The sequence below is a fragment of the Pavona decussata genome, unplaced genomic scaffold, assembly GCF_977016875.1.
Source record: "Pavona decussata unplaced genomic scaffold, jaPavDecu1.1 SCAFFOLD_433, whole genome shotgun sequence".
NCBI lineage: Eukaryota > Metazoa > Cnidaria > Anthozoa > Scleractinia > Agariciidae > Pavona > Pavona decussata.
In genome coordinates this window covers 344,825-364,742 of record NW_028145790.1, presented here as the reverse complement: position 1 = coordinate 364,742, position 19,918 = coordinate 344,825, and the positions used below count along the sequence as shown (strand labels likewise).

The 19,918-nt window shown below is 38.5% G+C and overlaps 1 protein-coding gene across 1 annotated transcript; it reads left to right on the top strand.

The window, feature by feature from the left end:
• Positions 1–594: 594 nt before the first annotated feature.
• On the top strand, positions 595–18,935 carry LOC146450678 (chitinase domain-containing protein 1-like). Its single transcript, XM_085100109.1, has 14 exons — positions 595–867; positions 2,909–3,052; positions 5,640–5,725; positions 6,648–6,694; positions 6,791–6,835; positions 7,760–7,866; positions 8,461–8,522; positions 12,281–12,373; positions 13,742–13,840; positions 15,184–15,320; positions 15,427–15,442; positions 16,700–16,780; positions 17,844–17,886; positions 18,757–18,935. The coding sequence occupies exons 1-14, from the start codon at positions 736–738 to the stop codon at positions 18,853–18,855; spliced, it is 1,191 nt and encodes a 396-aa protein (XP_084956235.1). The 5' UTR covers positions 595–735; the 3' UTR covers positions 18,856–18,935.
• Positions 18,936–19,918: the final 983 nt, after the last annotated feature.

Sequence of the window (19,918 nt, the reverse complement as noted above, 5' to 3'; positions counted from 1 at the left end):
TTATACGGGCTCCGCTCTAAGATCTAAATCCTTCCCCTTTTAAACTGACCATTCTGGACAGGAAAGGCCGCGAACCCTTTCATATACCTTCTACACAAAATAGTACCCCTTTACAATGTAACATACTGTGGGAGGGTTGAATTCAGCTTAGGATCAAGTATTAGTTAACGGAACTTTCGAAACCCTTGCGCATGATCATAGCCATGCGCGTCCTTTTCGCTCCGGTTGTTCAAAGAGCGGATAACTTTATCCAGCAGATAAGTTGCTATCCAGTGGATAAGACGTATATTCGTTGGCTGATATTTTATCCGGCGCTGGATAGCGATTTATCCACCGGGCGGGCGTTATCCGCAGTTGAACTGAACCGGGGCCAGGCGTTTTTTTTTTAAATGAATACAATGATATCTAAGATCAGGAGCCATTATGGATAAAATAATGTATAGCAGTCCTCAACTCCTCGTACCCGCTATACTCCCTGTCGTTGAAAAACTTTCCCATCCCTCCCTTCCCACAACTCAAGCAGGAGCCTGGCAAGTGTGTTCCCGCTGTACAGCGGTAATCGACTGTTTTGCGCTAATGCTTCATTTACTCACAATCAATAATTTCTTCAACTCACCACATCCCCAAACAACTGTATTTTTATTAATATTAACACGGCGCACACAGTTTCCATATTAACGGTGGCGTCGGACAGACAACGGATTATCGTCGTTGATATTGTATCTCTCGCCTAGAATGCAGAGAATATTATTTGTAGCTCTACTCTGCTTGCTAGCAACTTGTTGGATATCAAATGTGTCGCACGTTGCTGGCACATTGTCCAAGAAAGACAAGAAGAGTAAGAAAAATAAAGAACAAAGTCGAACGGTAAGCTTAATGTGTTTATTGTTTTTGTTGAAAGCAATTATCTAGAGCTCCTAAAATCTTTGAAGCTTTAGATGAGTTGGGAAGTGTTGGCTTTAGAAAGTCGCCTGGTAATCACTTGTAGATTTGTACGCCAAAATAGAGCTACACGCTCTTGCAATTGGCTCAAAAATAATAAATAAATACAAACTTCAAACCATCGAGGTCACCATTTTTAAACGGAGCTTTAAGTTCTCGAGTGTTGTACAGTGACTAACGGAAGAAGAAATGTTTTATTTATTATTTTTAATTTAAGCTTATCCTCGATCACACTGAATGTTATTATTGCATTGAGATAACCTTAACAAGCTACACTTATTCCAGTACAGTGACTCTATAAAACTTGGGAAGAGAGAAGATACCTTTTTTTTTCGTTATTAAGGTTCTTATTTTATTTGAATCAGCTAAATGCATGCCTTTGAACGCCAGGCAAAGAAATTGTTGCTCGCTCCCAATATTCTTCTAAACAAAATTATAATTTCAAGAAGCCACAGTTAATGAATGCAAACTTTAAAAGTCAAATTTAAACAGGTGTTCTCTCTGACAGCTTTAAACTCTTTGAAGACCAGTCAGATGGTCAGAAGATGTAAAAAAAAAAAACTCTGTCCTTTGATTGCTACTTTTAGATACTTAAAACAATTTGTTTTTTCATTTCTTGTGACTATTCCATGGGCGACTCTTTTATAGTTTTCTTGAACAGCAGGTGGACTCAGAGAAACGGACACCAACAAAGTTTTATGCAAATAGGTTTTCAAAAGAGAAGTTTCATTGATGTCCCTAGTCTTAGGTAATATTGGAGGAGATATTGGAAGATGGAGATTATTTAAAATATAAAAAACAGGAACTACAAAAGAACTTGTAAGAGTCTACCTTTCTTGGGTAAATTGCTTTGTTTTATTTTTGGAGGTACTGTAATGAATAATACCTAACTTTTCATGTTTTTTTTTTAACGCTATCTTGATTGGGTCATAGAGGCAGGGGAGGGCAACTGAAGCACGGCAAATATTACTGTAAATGCTTATGATGTTGGCTGACCTTGATTGAACCTCTATAACGCAATCTATGTTAGTTGGATAATCTTTTTTTTGACAGCAAAAATGTGTTTTTTAACAGGAACCTTGATTGAACTTCTATATGTTAATCCATATTAGTTGGATATCTTTTTTTTGACAGAAAAATTGTGTATTTTAACAGAAACTTGTCCTAAGACTTAGTTTTATCAAATGTAGGGACCAGGTGATAGCCCGAAAACAAAATTTTAAATTGTTATACAAACTGGCTTCTAATCAAAATGCAAATTATCAAAATAATTTGCACATGACAATTGAGAAGAATTTCTAATTACACAAGATTACAGTAGCGCTAATTTAGGTCCTACTGATCCATAACTACAGTAAGATGAATAACAGATGTAATAATAATCAATTATTGATTGTAATCTATATTAACTTTATATGAAAGTCATGGGAAATTTTGAAAATCATGCACAGGTTCCAAGTCAGCCGAAATCCCATATCTTTTACTGTATTATGTATTTTCTTTTGGCTTTTATAAGCCAAAAGGCGTTTATAAGCCCCCCCCCCCCCCCCCCCCCCACTATCCCAGTTCCTGGATGGTGTCAGAGACCATTAACAGAAGGTTTAAAATTACAATGTGGTATATGCCAGGTACTTTCAAATTTCTTGAGAATCTTTCCAAGATCTTGGGAAGATCTTTAAAGATCCTTGAAGATCCTCAAACATCGTTAAAGGATCCTGGCTTGTAGATCCTTGATGATCTAAGCAAGAAATTGCAGGATCCTTGAAGACCTTTGGTGAGATTTTTGAAGATCCTTGGAGATCTTTATTAGGATCGTCATGAAGATCCTTGATACCGATCTTTAAGGATCCTTAAAGATCCTTGAAAGATTTTCTTCGGGGGAAGGAGGCATCCTTAAATTACTCAGTTACTGATAGTACAATATACAGTGTAGATCATGATATTATTATTATTTTTTTCACTATAGACTCGTCCAGATGCTAATGTCACTGCCAGGGGCTTAGTGGTAGAAAATGCCAGGACAAGAGATATCATCAAGTTTCACAGTTCATATTACAAAAATATCACAGAAGTTAACTTTGAAAGGGATGTTTTGGTGTATGTCACACCGGTAAGTCCGGCATGTTCACATTTTTATAAGTGAAATTTATTTGTTGTGCAGTTCCAGAAAAAATCCATACCCACCCCACGGAAAGTCATCGGAAATTTCTATGGGGAAGGTCTGTACAGGCCCGCAAATGATCCCGGCCCGCAAATGATCCCCGGACGGGAAATGATCCCCAAATTGTACCGCAAATGATCCCCGGACCGGAAGTGATTCTAGTAAAATGTACTGCAAAAACGAGGGAATGGCCTGGACTCCATGCCAGTTCACGGATATATGAGGAAAAGACAAATTTCTCAGGCTTTTATAACGACAATAAAAACCGGTAAACGTACTGTGCTAAAAGACAAAATTAACCTGGCAATAATTTATTTACTTTTTGGACGAAAAATAAAAGCTATTGATTTTAACGTGTCAGTTTCGGAGATTATGAAACCTTTGATTTGAAAATACATTTTCCTTCACAATTCGCTCTTGCTTCAAGATTTTAAAACTCTGTTTTAGAAATGTTAGATAAGATACTTAACTTTTAAAACGAAATTAAATTTTTCTCCTTGATCTAGGTCGTGCCATTAACAAACTTTATCGGAACCCTTTCGACAGTCCAACATACGCTTAGGTGGCCCAACCTCAAGCTGTGAGCGATTATCACTTGTGCAATAGCTGTCACTGCGAAAATATGACAGTTTGTATGGGAATATTTACGATCGGGTTTACGAAGAAGAAATACTGTAAAGTTCTTAATAAAAGTGACATCCCTTGCTTCTAAGAACTTTACAGTATTTCTACTTCCTAAACCCGATTATAGAGTGCAATAGTGGTCACGGCGCAAGTATGGGAAAACATTCCCATACTTGGGCCGTGACGCTATAATTGCACAAGAGACCGTCACGAGATGATCATCGCTCACAGCTTGAGCTAGGACCACCTGTGCATGTGGGATTCACTTGCGAAAGCGACAGCTATAACAGAGTTAAGTTCGTAATTCAAACGAGGTTTCTTTGGGAAAATGGTGCGGTTGAGTTTGCTGATTGCCATTAAATCGTCATTAAACAGGCAATTCAATTTCAGTCTTCTTTTTTTTAAAAAAAAAACTTGCTGAAGTCATCAATGACCCGCTTCTTAATTTTTGTTGTGTTTGCATAGAGTATTTAAATTCTCGTCTCCGCTTGTTCTCATTTGATCTTGGGTTTCACAGACGTATCGAAAAAATAACCAAAACAAAAACAGTTTCAATGGACTTGTTTGATATTTGTTCCAGTTAACGGCCTTTCGGTTGCACGGTTAAGATTCATTTCGTATTTTTAGGCCTATTTAAAAAAATATATATACAGGATTTTGTTACAATTCGTACCCATTTTTGGCGTTGTAGTCGTACAAGTAAAAATTATACATGTATGTTCCAGTTTATAAGACAATTGATTTTTTTGGTTCCACTAAACAGCTACATTGTAATTTTTAAACTAGTAAAATTTGTATGCAAAGCGTTTAAATAAAATGATTGTTGCGTTATAAGAAAAAAAACATGAAGTATATAAAGTTTAAATGCAATGTCCAAATTCCCGAGTCCATTCCATTCTATAATTATTGATGAGGCGACCAAATCCGGTCAGGGATCATTTGCGGTCCAATTTGGGGATCATAATTTCCCGTCCGGGGATCATTTGCGGTCCAATTTGGGGATCATTTCCGGTCCGGGGATCATTTGCGGGCCGGGATCATTTGCGGGCCTGTACAGGTCTTAAAGTCAAAATTTTTGAAGCAAAGTATGAAGCTAAACTGGAATTTCCTGGGGGGTTGGGGGCTTCAAAACAGAAAACCCTTTCTGGGGGGAGTATGGATATTTTCTGGAATTGCACAATACATGAATTGTAGCCCATGATACTGCATGATCAGTGACCTTAAACATCATATTCTCTTGCTGACAATATAATATTAAAGTGGGCCAGTGTGAAACCTACAGTTTATTTTTCCATTCCTACAGTAACACCAGAATCTCAGTCTGATGAGAGGTACCATCAGGCGCGGTTGTGTCATGCATATCTGAATTATAATTTCATGAATTAATTGTTTATGTGTAAAATTTATTCATTCAAATTTTCTAATTCTCAACACAAAGGGTATTATCATTGCAGGGAGTAAAATTAATTTGTAGGCCATTTTGTTAGTTGAATATACAATATGTAACAAACCAACTTTGGTAATTACATGTATGCCTAACTTCACTTAACTCAAGTTTTTGACTGGAGCAAATTTAAGGAGCTCCAGCAAACATGTAATAATCCTAAGGGTGTGCAGACTTAGGAACATTGGTGTATGAACTTCATATACTTTTAAGAAGGGGAGGGGTCTGGAAGTGAAGGGTGTGGGGAATAGTAAGAAAGAAGGGGTAGAAACCCAACCAGACCTGAACCTGATCAGTGGATTCTTGATTTGAGCAGTAAAAAAAAAAAAAAAATACATGCATGTATTCAGGGTGTAATTTGTGTCCCTAAAAGTTGTTACAGTCAGTAATGGTAAACAATGTAATTTGAATTATTGTTTTTTTCTTATTTTAACTTTTTTTTGTTTAATTTTAATCCTCTCTTTTTAGTGGAATTCCCATGGCTATGATGTTGCAAAAATATTCAGTTCAAAGTTTACTTATGTTTCTCCAGTGTGGCTTCAAGTCAAAAGAAGGTCAGTCGTGAATTCTCTCTTATTATAATTAATTACTAAATAAATTAATGCATGGATTATAGATTATAATAAACAAATACTTATTTAATTAAAAATCTACATCTAGTGTGTTAATTATTCCATGAAAATATTAAAACTGTTTACTGGATAACAAAGACAAGAGTATACTGATTTATTTATTAAAATTGATAAGAACGTAGAATTGTTTATTAGGTTAGAATTACATGTAAACTGAAATGCTGCGCACCCATTCTCTTCCCTTCCTCTCTCTTGACATATACCCACCCCCTCCTTTCACCCCAACATAAGCCAGAATCCCTCATACAGCTGTACAGCGTTAAGCCTCAGTCGCAGACACTCTTTTGGCTAATGTCACGCAATCTTTCCTCGCCAACAGACACTAAGGAAGAAAGATTGTGTGACAAGCCAGAAGAGTGCATCTGCGAGGGTCTGAGACTACTCTCGGATGTACATGTTACCTTGTCCTATCAAACTTAGCAGCTGGTTGCTGAGAATCCCCTCTTTCCTGCAGCCCTTGTTTAATTAAGTTACTACATAACTTTGGCATAATGTAATTATCAAACACAATGAAGGGTGTTTCATCGGATGTCCAAATACCAACAAGTGGGTTGGAAAACTGTCAGGCACAGCCATTTTTTTTTTTAACCAAGTGCAAGGTGTTTGGAAAAACAGTGTACATGTAGGATGAAAAGTTCTCTCTTATGAGTGTTTGATATAGCTTCCCTGAAACCATTAATAATTCTTGGAGAAATTCAAAGCATTTATTATTAAAATTTTCTTGTTTCAGCATTATACTTATTCCTTTATTTTTCTGTATCATGTAATAGGCCAAGCTTATGAAACAAAATCAATAAAATAAATAAATGTTCATGTAAATTGAGGTGGACTTACTGCTCAACAGGAAAACGGGAAACTTTGCAATCGAAGGAGGTCATGACATTGATCAAGGTTTGTGCTACTTTTTTTAACAATAAATTTATAGCATTAACTGTAGCCAAAATTGTTAATTTTAATGTTTATCTTTTAATGTTTTTTCCAATATAGGATGGATAGCAGATGTACGGAAGGCTGGACAACGTGTAAAAATAGGTGAAAAAAAGTCTATAGACACTCCTAAGTTTCAGTGACATGACTACTGTAAAACCACCAATTTGTTTCCATTGGCAACTTTTGCAGGAAATTACTGGCATGTGCTACTTTTGACATTTGCCTACTTGTTTGGGGGAATAATTTGTTTAAATTATAAATATTTTCGTTTTTGGAACATTAAGTTATATCTCCACTGATCAGCAGGATCATTAGGTATTTAATAACAGAAGTAAATTTACATTTACATGTATTACTTAAATATTTGTGCAGGAGCTGTTGTCTCCAAAGTTTAATGATGTGGCCCTGCGTTGTTTCTGTCCATTCAGGTGAAAAAATGGGTTCTCTGTGCAGTGAACCATTAGCCATTAAGTCCCAGTGGGTGGTGTGTGTGTGTGTGTGTGGGGGGGGGGGGGGGGGGGGGAATGGGATCGGAGGGGAATTATTGGTTAGGGTAAAAATTTGAGGCTTGGTACCCCTTAGGATGCTAAAATCTAAAATGACTTACGTCAGAGGTATGGTGGTACCTTTCAGGGTATTGAGCCGAAAAATGTGACAAGTTTATGCTCAGTCAACTGATTTGGTACCTCTTATGGGAAAATGATTGTTCAGACCACGTCCACAAAACAGAATTATGGTAACTTTTAGGGTTAATTAAAAAATTCCCGACAATCACCCCAGGCCCCGTCACTTTTATAATTTGGGATTCCTTCCCCCCCCCCCCCCCCCCCTCCCAACAATAGCAGTGAATTGGCTGGACTGGTTTGATGTTCCATTAATTCTTGGATGTCACATGAAATCAACTAAAATTGTCCACCCAGTTATCAGAATGCGCTTGGGCATGCTTCCTTGAAATGGCAGTTATACTCATTATGATAATTATTATAATTGATAATTAATTAATATTAGTGACTTTAATCGTTTCAGTTCCCAGAGTACTGTTTGACCAGTGGGCATTCAATGATTTTCACATAATTTTTTCAAGTGAAACTGCAATGCTAGGTCTTATTGACACAATTGTCTCTTTCCTTAAGGTTAGTACATGGTGCATGTAAAGTTCATTGCCCCAGTTCATCAGTTCATTAATGCTATAAGCACAAAACTATAAAGGCTGGTTCACCCGTGCGACGCAAACGCAAGCGCCAGCGACGTCCACACGTCGAACGCAAGATGGCGGCAATCTTGTTCCCTGAGTCCGCGTTACCCTAGACCAGCAGTCGGGAAACAAGGACTCCGGCAACAAAATAGCTTAGCTACAAAATAATTCTAGAACAACGAGAAGAAGGAAATCAACTCAATTCTTGAAAGGAACAACTCGTTATCTGTTCTAGCGCATTTTGGAAACAAAAATGCGAAAACTAGAAACACATTAGCCTAAATTTTTTTTAAGTTTAAATTCATTCTGACATATTCTGTCCCTGGTCAGAGGCACTAATCTACAGTTTTACTGCACTGGGGGATAATTTATAACAAAACTAGACAATTATACTTTTGTTTCTGTTGACAGACAAACACTTTTGGGTTTTGAAGTGACATCGAATTCTCGTGATACTTCCCCTTTAAGCGCCGTCTGACCTTCGTTTAAATAGCTGACCCCAAAATTTTCCTTTTTGTCTTTGCATTTTCAGGCAAATAATTTTGATGGTCTCACTTTAGAGGTGTGGAGTCAGTACAGTGGAGATAATAAAGAGTAAGTTCAGGGGTCAGTTAGTAAATAAAGCGTTGTCACGTGTTTCAATTGTCAATCTGGGCCCTAGTTAACCCTTTACACTGTAAGTTCCAATGTCAAGATGCAAATTCTCTTCACTGTTTCTATCTATTTGTTGTGGTACTAGTTAGGAGAACTTGTTTCACAATCAACAAAATTTGGATTTGGTGATAATTTCCTTTATTTTCATGTCCTGTAAATTTGGTTAAGTAGTTACTATCGGGACGGTGCCTACTTTTGTTACTGCGCATACGTTCTGCACATCTTGAGATACTCGGGTTTCCTATGCGTGGTGCCTACTAATACAGGGATATTTTTGGGTGGTTCAAAACTATGCGGAGAAAGCAGAACTTAGCAAGCGCTTTTGGTATCCAAAAAGAAAATTGGGGTAGCCATGCATTTTTCAGAGATAATAAAGCTTCAATATGGAAAAAAAAAACGCCATACATTGCTTTGTATTTTACTGCTTTTTTGGATTATTGTTGTTTAGTTATCTCTAAAAAAATGCGTGGTTACCCCCAATTTTCTTTTTGGATTCCACTAGCCCTTGCTAAAATCTGCTTTACCTGCATAGTCATAAACCGCGCAAAAATACTTTGATATTAGTAGGCACCGTCCTTAATACACGCTCGAGTCCAACACTTAATGTTAGAAGTCCTCAACGAGGACTGTTGAATTCTTTATTGAGTTACTTTTTATGCGCATGTAAGACCAACGACCCAGCTTGTAAACTAGAAGTGTAAATGTTTGATTAAATTGAACCCAGGTGCATGGCTATGGGCTGACCAATCTATTGCCGTAAAAACGTTGTCAGGTTGACAAACTCAGGCCAGCTATTTTGCGTATTTAAGTGTAGTATGCAAGTCGAATATGTTGTGTATTTCACAGCCTGCAAGTAAGTCATAACTCGGATTAGACTTAATTCATACTTCAGAGAAACTTTAGCAAATCGTACAAATAAAATTGTTCCCTGAAAATCACACATTTTCGAACCAACTACACAGAAAATAGTAAGTCAAAGCATGCCTGAAAAACTTTTCTCAAACTCATTTTCATGAAGAGAAGAAAAAAGGAAAACACTACCGTGAAGGAGGTGTGGAAATGTGGTTTTAATTATCATAAAATTTGGTGAACTTTTGCTTTGATTTTCTCCAAGAATAATAAATGGTTTGAGAAGCTATACCGAACACTTGAAAGAGTGTCTCTGCTCTCGCCCAATTTCCAAACAAGTTGATTAAAAAAAAAATCGGCTGCGCATCGTTTTTCAACCATTTTTCTCAGTGTTTGGAAATTGGATGAAACACTTTCTCTTGTTGGTCGATATGTTACTTGCTTTGTTCCTCGCCGGCCCGAGCGTAGCGAGGTTAATAAATTTGTCGGCCCGAGCCGGCCCGAGCGGAGCTAAGCCGCGCGAATTCGAGCGAAAAATATATTTATATATATATATGTATCTTTGAAGGTGTCCGCACAATGACGTCAGACTGTCTGGCGTCGTCTGAAGCAAAATTTGCATACATCGAAAAAAATATGTGTGCATGATCAAATTTCAACTGTAATGTTCCAGATGTTCATCAATATTCACTGGATACAGAACTATCTCTCCAGAATCTTTTCCCTCTCTTTTAGAAATCTTTTTTATGAAAGAATATATTAAAGAAATTACCCGTTTTGTGGCCGCGGTAAATAATTTTCTGTGGGAAATAAATTCATCGAACACGACAGCGCTGCACGCCCGTTGTACATTACGTCGCGTCAGAAATAGATTTTCAACCGCAAACTAGCCCGTGGAACTACGAAAACACCATGCTCATCAAAAAAAATCTTATGCGCCTTTTAATCTCCTCGTTCGATGCTATAATACGAGTAAGGAGGGCTTTCCACCCAGCCCCAGCTTCGCGAGGTTTTGCGAGTCACGTATTTCTAGTTAAAATATTAATGGACCTCTGAATCCCAGCGCACATTAGGCCATTAACCTAACTTCGCAGAAGGCTTTAATTGTGCTCGTACGTTTTGCAATGTAAGTTATGATTAAACACGGAGCGATCCTATAAGACCAGGCTGAACGGTTCAGACTGTCAATCAAAAATCCCAAACGCGCGTATCGGATTGGTTGATTACCAAAGGTCTTATTTTAGCACGTTCAAGTTCCCGCAACTTCGATTCGAAAGGACGTGACGAGTCGGCGGAAAAGCTGTGTTAGTTCGAATTATTTTGTTCAAAATCAATCCAACGAATACTGATGGCTACAGAAGAAGAATTTAGAAAGTTAAGTTATCCGTCTATTTTGAGATCGGAAATTCATTTATCGGCTGGTAAAATCTTATCCTTTCGAGATATTTCCGAAATGATTAGGATAAAATAAATTTCGTAAACAAACTCTGTCTCGAAATAGGTTGTTCTTCTGAAACCGGCTTCCGAGATGGAATCGCTTCGATCCTTTGTGTCGTTTAGTGGGGGAAAGCTAAGTAAAGACACAAAGTCGCGGAAGCGAAGCCTAGAAGAAACAACGGAGCGGGCAACGGTGGAGAAAAGTGAAGTGTCTCAAGCGGCGAGCGATCGCACGCCAGACGACGGAGCTGGTAATCTTTTTGAAGTCGGCCTCTCTATTGCTTACTGTATAAACTTACAATATATTCAGTACTGGCTAATTTTAATACTGATGTGAGAGCCATTGCCATTATCATTTCATCCATAAGACACATGAGAGCAACATCAGGTCGTGTTTTGTTTATATCTTTGGTGATTTTTCGAATTGGCAAATTATGCAAATATGCATGATCACGTACGAAATGTGTTTAGATGTTTTTATTTTTGACTTGTGCATAGAAGTTTAGAATTTATTACTGCCACTTCCAGCGGATTAGTAGAGTTAGTTTTCACGTACGTGATCGATAGATACACAGGCGGTAATGAACTTGAACCCATCATGACGACTCGAGCGGCCGTTTAGCGGAAAACATCTGCCAAATTTTGAAAATTCCGCCAGTTTGGCGAACAACACAGACTAGTTTTGGTTATTGGCATGTTCAGATGGAGGGATACAGATGTCCAGTTCGTCGCAGGCTTCAGTTTATAATGGTTTCGATCTTTGTACCGTGTATTTGGTAGAAGGTTTTCGAATTTCGAGGTAAGTTTCGTATAATCTTTCGATTGCGGCAACGAAACTTGATTATTTCCGTTATTATCGTTAATCTCGCTAATTTCTGGTGTTTTACAAGATTTATAGTTGGCGTTTAGCTTATTTTTATTGATAAATCGACTCCCTCTTCGATTTTACAAACGATAGTTCTTCTCTCTTTTTTCCTCGACCGTTACCGACGTCATCCACCATCATACTGATGCGTTTGGAAGCCAACAAAGCGCTTCAAAGGGGGCGTGTCCTTCCCTTTTATAGGATCGCTCCGTGTTTAAGAGCAACCGCCCACAGCGAGGGAGTAGTGATAGCGCAGTGGTGAGAGGACTCGCCTCCCCCCAATGTGGCCCGGGTTCGTTTCCCGGTCTCGGCGTCATATGTGGGTTGAGTTTGTTGTTGATTCTCGTCCCTGCTCCAACGGTTGTTCTCCAAGTTCTCCGGTTTTCCTCCCTCCATAAAAACCAACATTTTCCAAAGTCCAATTCGACCTGGAACGCACGGACACCTTTGAACGAGCTCCTAGAGACTTTGGTACTTCGTGGGTAAATAAAAATTACATTTACATTTTACAGTCTAATAATGCAGTTATCATGTCTTTTTTTTTCAGGGACATGTATCTTTTGGTCAGTAAGATGGCGGATTTTCTTCATAAAGAAAAAATGAAGATTATTTTGGTCATTCCACCTCCGTTTTATGCTAGGTAGATGCAATAAATAATTATGTTTGGTTGTCAAAATTACACTAAATGCCTTTATGAAAATGTCAGTTGTGCATTTTTGTCACAAACATGAAAAACAAACCGTCAAAGGAGTTTTTAGTATCCTGAAGGATGGGATTTCGTGTTACAGTAAGTTGTTAGTTGTAGGTTTATTTTTTTTTTTCTTCTCAAACAAGTTGATCCGTCAAGCAGAAAAACGAACCGCGGAGCGGCGAGAGAACAAACTTGTTTCAGCGAAAGAAAAACTTGAAATGTTTGGGACCAGGGGCCCACTTCTCGAACGTCCCGGTAACTTATCGGGCCCGATAAGTGTCTTTGGTGATAAATGTTTCTTAGCAGAAGGCCATTTTTGTTAGCTTTGAATACTAAATTTTAAAACCGTATAATTCTATGAAAACATTGGCCAAGTATCATGTCTCTAACCACGGTGTAATCGGCGAAAAAACATTAAAAATTATACGTATCGGGCCCGATAACTTACCGGGACTTTCGAGAAACGAGCCCCAGGGCCGGGTTGTTCGAAAGCCGATTAACGCTAATCTAGGATTAAAAGTTAATCGAGGTTTTCATCTCGGTCTTTAAAAGTGGTTTTAAAGCCTAATTTCAAGCTAAAGGTAAATAAAAGTCCAAGGCTTTTTTTTTTTTACTGAAAAAAATTACTTTAATTACTAATCGGTGAAGATTCTTCCAAAAGATTTTTGTCACTCAGTTTTGACTTAGAAAAGTCTAAGTCGAAACTGAGTGACAAAGATCTTTTGGAAGAATCTTCACCGATTAGCAATTAAACTTGAATCAAAGTTCACATTAATCCAGGATTACCTTAATCGGGCTTTGAACAACTGGGCCCAGGAGAGCAGTAATTGCTTTCCGTAAAATTACATTCATATATGTCCAGGATCTGAAGACATTGTAAGTGAAACTAGTGTTTCCGAATATTTATCTCCTCCACTACTCTTATACCTCTCGAGGCGTATTTGGAGAAGATTGACTAAAATTTTGAGAATACAGAATGCGCCTCATTCGCAACTGTGACGAGGACAGGCGAGGCAGGAGTACTAATTTGTCTGCTTGGAACGTGAACAAAAGTGCTAATTCTGGTTTCTGGAACGTTCTCCAATTCGATCTGGAGAGTGTTCTCATGCTGTCAAGTGCATTTGATCATCTCGTCATAGAATTATGTGCTATGGAAATTTCAATTGAAGTTTCTATATGCTTTGATAGGGCGTCTTTGGGCAGTGGAGCCGTTTTGTAGGCGACACCCCTTTTTCTGATGAAAGAGTAAAGAGAAATACTGATCGGGAAAAAAGAACGTTCTTGAATTTATAGCGCGCGTTTGTTTCGTCCTGACAGCAAGAAGCTAGGCTCTTTTGACAAGCACGACTTCGAGTTACTGGCACCAGTATTGGATGGCTTCAGTCTCATGACTTATGACTACTCATCACACGGAAGGTATAGCTCAAAATACGTATTCTCCCTACTGGTTGGAGTTACTTCTTTTAAACGTAGTTGTGAGAGTTAATCGTACTATCACAGTGGTGGGAGCAGTTTCTTACTGGAGTTACAAGAAATCTAAAAAAGCAGCTGAAAGTCTTGAAAGAGGGTTACCATCTATTTCTAGTTATGCAAGAAACCACTTTCACAGAAAGATAGACGACAGGTGTCAAGATATACTTTTTGTAAAGCTTGCGTCTAAAAGTGCGCGTACAAAGCGGAGGTTTGAAAATTCGCTCAAAGATGGTGACGCGACTGGTATTGAGCTCACCGATTTTACCAGACACCTTCTGTAAAGTGAAACACCTGGGTAATAGATTACTGTTGTTTCTGACTAAATAGCACTGGTGTCCCTATATACACTATAATCGTTAAATTTAATACTGTATGAGAAAAATGGATGGGTGTCCGTTACACCGGTTATAGTTGTCGATGTCGATAACTTTGATTGCTTTTCGCTAATTAAATTAGTTGTTGCCAGGAGACAAACAAAATGAGCCGATTAACTGGAAGACCTCGAGTTAATAGTTAGCCATTGAATGCGAGAATGTGTTCTCTTTAGTTCTTTTCCTAGTTAGAGTTCGCATTCGCTTTGCTTGCTGTGCAGTCATGTCCAGGGGCCCGTTTCTCGAAAGTCCCGTTAACTTATCAGGCCCTATCAGCATATTTTGAAATGTTTTTTCGCCGATTACACAGTGATTACAGACATGGTACTTGGCCAATGTTTTCATAGAATTATAAGATTTTAAAATTTAGTATTCAAAGCTAACAGAAATTGACTTCTGTTAAGAAACATTTATCACCAAAGACACTTATCGGGCCCGATAAGTTACCGGGACCTTTGAGAGACGGGCCCCAGGGCCGGGTTGTTCAAAGCCAAATTAGCGCAACTCCAGGTTAACTACTATGACAACTTATAGGTTTGTTCACTGTTAACTCAGGATTAGTGCTAAATGGTCTTCGAACAACCTGGCCCAGACCGAACAGCTAAATTAGCTGGGCCGGGTTGTTCGAAAGCCGATTAACGCTAATCTATGATTAAGAGTTAATCGAGGTTTTCATCTCCCTCTTGAAAAGTGGTTTTAAAGCCTAATTGCAAGGTAAAGGTAAAGAAAAGTCTAAGTCAAAACTGACAGCAAAAACTCTTTTGAAAGAATTTTTACCGATTAGTAATTAAACTTGAATCAAAGTTCACGTTAATCCAGGATTATCTTAATCGGGCTTTGAACAAGTGGGCCCTGGAGTTTATGGAAATAAAGAGACTGGCTTTAACAGAAAAGAACATGCCCTGATTGTTGCAGACCAGGGCCAAATGCCCCTCTACAATGGATGAAGGACTGTGTTCTATCGCTGAGTCCAGAGAAGGGCAAGCAGCGATCAAAAATCCTCCTGGGTCTCAATTTCTATGGACAAGACTTCTCGTCAATGGGAGGAGGACGTATGTATGAATATTGAAATAATATTTTTGTTTTGCTCAGTTTGTTTGCTCCACGTTCTTATATTTTTTTGTCTTTTTCTTGTCCATGAAAACTTGTCCTGTGCAGCCATCTTGGGAACGAGGTGAGTCCAGCAGCGTAACGTTTGTTTCGTGTGTACTTGTTTATTTGTTTGCTTATTTGTAGCTGTTGTTGTTTTCCATTATTAAGCCGTAGTTAATAAAAGACGATGGTTATGAAGCCTGACAAATTTCTTTGTTATATGCTTTTGTTAGCACTTTGGCCTTGACAGTGTACAGACGACAATAGATTTTGAAAGTGTTGGAGCAACTGACCAATAGAAACGTTCCTGATTTAGCAACAGAACGGGAACGTCATTTGAGGACGTGAGAGCGCGCGGAATAGTCTGGATGCGGGTCTATTTCGACTATATATGGGCATTCTTGATGCACGCGCCGTTGCCACCGGCCTTTCCGTTCTGTTGCTAAATCAGCCTAATTCAACTGTAGTGTGAACGTTAAAACAAAGGATTGTGCACGATCGCGGCCCTTCCAACATAAATTGAGCACCCTTGTAATCATGGCAACTGGTTTCATAACCAGTGCCTTAATTAACGATTGTACTTGCCAGGTTTTCTCGCTTTAACCCTTTAAACCTCAATAATGACCAGAACCTGATTTCTCCTTACAAAATCACTACTTCATTAAGCATAAAGGTGATGAGAACAAAGGAAACGATTATCAAATGTAACTAAAGTATCTTGACAGTGAAACAAATTCCCTCAACCAGAACCATAAGAACTGTGTGAAACGAAGTGTGGAGAATATACATGTTGGTATTGAAGCTAGCCTGCGTAGCAAGCGTTTCCCTGGGGTTTTGTGTGTTGCTCGCTGTTTGATCGTGCAGATACTGGCAAACAGCGAAAAAAGGCACTCAGGCTATGCTGGGGCTTACAGTGCGACGCGCCTTACGGTGGCCACTCAACAAACTTTTTTACAAGTTAGCCAATCAGTCAAGATACGCGAATTTGATTAACGGTCACGTCTCCTTGCAAAGTCCAACAGGCAAGTGACGCAGCAGCGAATTATTGAAAACATTTCTTTTTTGTATTTTATGAACAAGGAGAAAGATATCCTGATTGGCTAACTTGTAAAAAAAAGTTTGTTGGGTGGCCACGGTAAGGCGCGTCGCACTTTAAAGGGTTAGATGGATCGTGTAAGCAACTTATACTTTCAGGAACGGCTTTTAGTTTTGGCTTTCAAGTGGAGGAAAAACCGCATTTGTCTGTATTTTGATTTGTTATTTGTACGCGCGTGGAACGTGGAACCACTGGGGATGGTAAAGACATCGCTGTGAAGATCTAAAATGTTTCTCTTTCTAGATATATCGAACTGCTGACGAAACACAAAACGGAAAAACTCAACTGGGAGGATGGCGTAGCTGAACATTCATTTAAATTTACGTAAGTCAAATCATTGTAATTAAACCATTCAAGTTTTTCATTGACCAGACGGGCTGGTAACTTTATAACGTTAAATATTCGAAACATATATAACTGTTTCGTTAGTTTATATTTTTGATAAACAATCTGGATTCTAGCACCAAGAACAAGCGTTGATAAATAGTCAATTTCAGAGTTGTTTTGAACCTCATTGCGAAAGCGAAGCTAAGTGCAAACCTTTTCATGTCGGTGATTTTTTTTTTTCTTGCGTATGAATTTTCATAATGCAAACGTTGCGGGAAGCCTCGTTTTCATAATGAGGTTGTGACTGGGGACGTTCAGATCTGAGTGCGACTTCGACTTTCAAATTTTAAACCAGATTTGAAAAGCCGTTCGAGTACTCAATGTCGTATTTGCAGTCAAATTTGAAAGTGCCTTTCATGGAGTCTCTGACGGGGGCTGGATTTGTGTCGTTCTGAACACAATCCGGGCGAACTACAACGACTTACCTGCAGGATACTCGATCTTCCTACCTCATTCTACAAGCTCGCCACGAGTTTCCCAGTCGCTAAGAAGTTAGAGCAGTCCACCGATAAAGGTGTTTAGTGGGTTTGAGTTTCCTCTGGCGCTCATGGTCAGATTTTTCCTTTATAGTTCCTGTGTAAGTCCAATGTACATGTAATACCTAAGGTAGTTCCTACGTAGTTCTTAGGCAGTTCTAAATTAGTTTCTATGTTCAGTAGTTAGGATATACGTGTAGTTCCTAAGGTTGTTCCTACACTGTATGTAGTTCCTACACGGTACATAGTCCCTGTGTCGTTTTTTCTATGTAGTTCCTATATAGTTTCTATATACATTCATTCATTTATTTTGCCATTAACCAGAAATACAACAACAGTCAATATAGGTCCTATGTAGTTCCTACACGGTACGTAGTTCCCGTGTAGTTCTTGCTAAGCAGCCTCAGTGTAGTTTCTCTGTAGTTTCTTTGTAGCTCCATATTCGTGACTAACTGAATACACTTTATTTATTTATTTGATTAGCAAGCTCCATATTTATCATCTTTGTCTTTATCAATTTGTAGCGCTGCTGGATTGAATCATGTGGTGTTTTACCCTACACTGAAGGTACCAAGGCAAAAATAAAACTCTCTTCCTTGCACCGAATACATTTTACACCGAATATATTTTTTTGTTTGTTGTTGTTGTTTTTCTTGTTTATTTTTTCTTGATCGCTCTTTTTTCGCTTGAGTCCTATTTAGTATAACTCCGGTTGAATGGAGTCGCTAGCTGTGCTTATTCGCGTAAAAACCTACGTTTCACGTGATATGCAATTTAGTTGCAATCCATTCCGATCCCAGTTCCTTTATTGCCAGACGCAATCAGGACAGTTTTAGTACACTGAGGTGGTACGTTATAGCAAAACTGGACCACTTAGTGTTTAGGCTTTTGTTAAAGGGAGCCTCCACTCCGACAACAAATGGACGGTAAATTGATGGAAATAGTGTCTAAATTCTAAATTTTAGCTTAAAAAGAAGAAACAACAATCAAGTGTGCTAACTGAAAAATTAGATATGATTGTCGCCTATTTTCGCTTTTAAATTTCCCGGACGGCACCATTTTGGATTTTATGACGTCATCGGTTACCGCTATTGTTAGTAAGCAGAAGTTCTTTTGTGTGAAACAATTGAGCAACCGTATTTCATCATGAAACCCAAGATGGCCGCGCCCGGGAAATTTAAAAGGCAAATAGGTGATAATCAAATCCTGTTTTGTCCGACAAAAACATCTTATTTCCATGTTTTCCAACGAAATTTGAAATGAGACTGTATTTTCAACAATTTAACGTTAAATTATTTCAAGAGTGGAGGTTTCCTTTAGTACAAAAACATTTTGGGGATTTTCAAATAACAGCAAATCTCTGTGACACTTCCCCTTTTACCTTGCAACATACTTGCAAAGAAATCCATCTGCTTAAAATGTCTTTCTCCTTTTTAGTCCATACAAGTTCGGCTGGACCTTGCTAGAGAATTGGAAGTTGGAATCTCCGTTTGGGAAATCGGACAAGGATTGGATTACTTTTACGACTTATTCTGAATTTATTATTCGTTTATCATATTTTACCGGTTGTGGATGTAAAACGTTCTTTAAAAATAAATTATGGCGCCAAGAATTCATCTTTGGCAACTTGCCTTCACTTTTTTAGACTTCTAAGCCTGCTATCCAGTGTTAACGGTAGTGGTTAATGATACAGTCGAACCTGTATATAACGGCCACACTCGGGACTTGAGGAACTGGCCGCTTAATACAGGATCGCTAAAAATACTCACTTGGCGTGGTCTAATGTCAATTTTGATGGCGTATCATACAAAAATATTTCATGCAAGGAAACAATAGGACAATTAACACTCTTTCAAGCGATCAATACTTTAAGCAAAGTCGTGAACTGTCGACACTGCCAACGACAATTCCTGTTATCCATGGTACTGCGCAAACGCCCGTAGTTGTTCTGCATGTTCTATAGCATCTGACAGTGATCTTTGAAGGCGATTCATTCTCCATCACATGGCTGAGGAACAAGCTAATTAAAGAGGAATTTCTAGCTAAAGAGTGAAGCATATTCAAAACAAACTTGTTTTACCGTTTGTGATATGTTACTATACTTCAGTACATTGCGGACATCTGAAAAGTGTTAACGATACTAAACGGCCGAGTATCAGCTTAAGCCGCCGTTACACGTTGAAACTTTTAGCTGAAACTTGTGTGCAACGGCGAACGAGACCAGTTTCACGAAGTGGTGTTACACGGTGAAACTCTTGTTTTTTCACCGCTGAGACCGTTGCAAGCCGTTGCAGAAGTAGAAAGCGGTTCTACTTTTCGTGAAACTTGTCTCGCAACGGAAGTTCGAAAAAGTTTCAGGAAACCGACCATGTTACACGGCGCAACGCTTGCTGAAACTTATTTCGCAGCGCCGTTGCACACAAGTTTCAGCTAAAAGTTTCAACGTGTAACGGCGGCTTTACAGTAACTTTGTACATGTCGCATTTTAAGCACAATAAAATACCGCATAAAATAACATATGGCTTAGTTCCCACTGAAGGGTGGCTGCTTAATACAGGTAAAAATAACAAAGAAAGACAAACATAGGACTGCTTCAGGG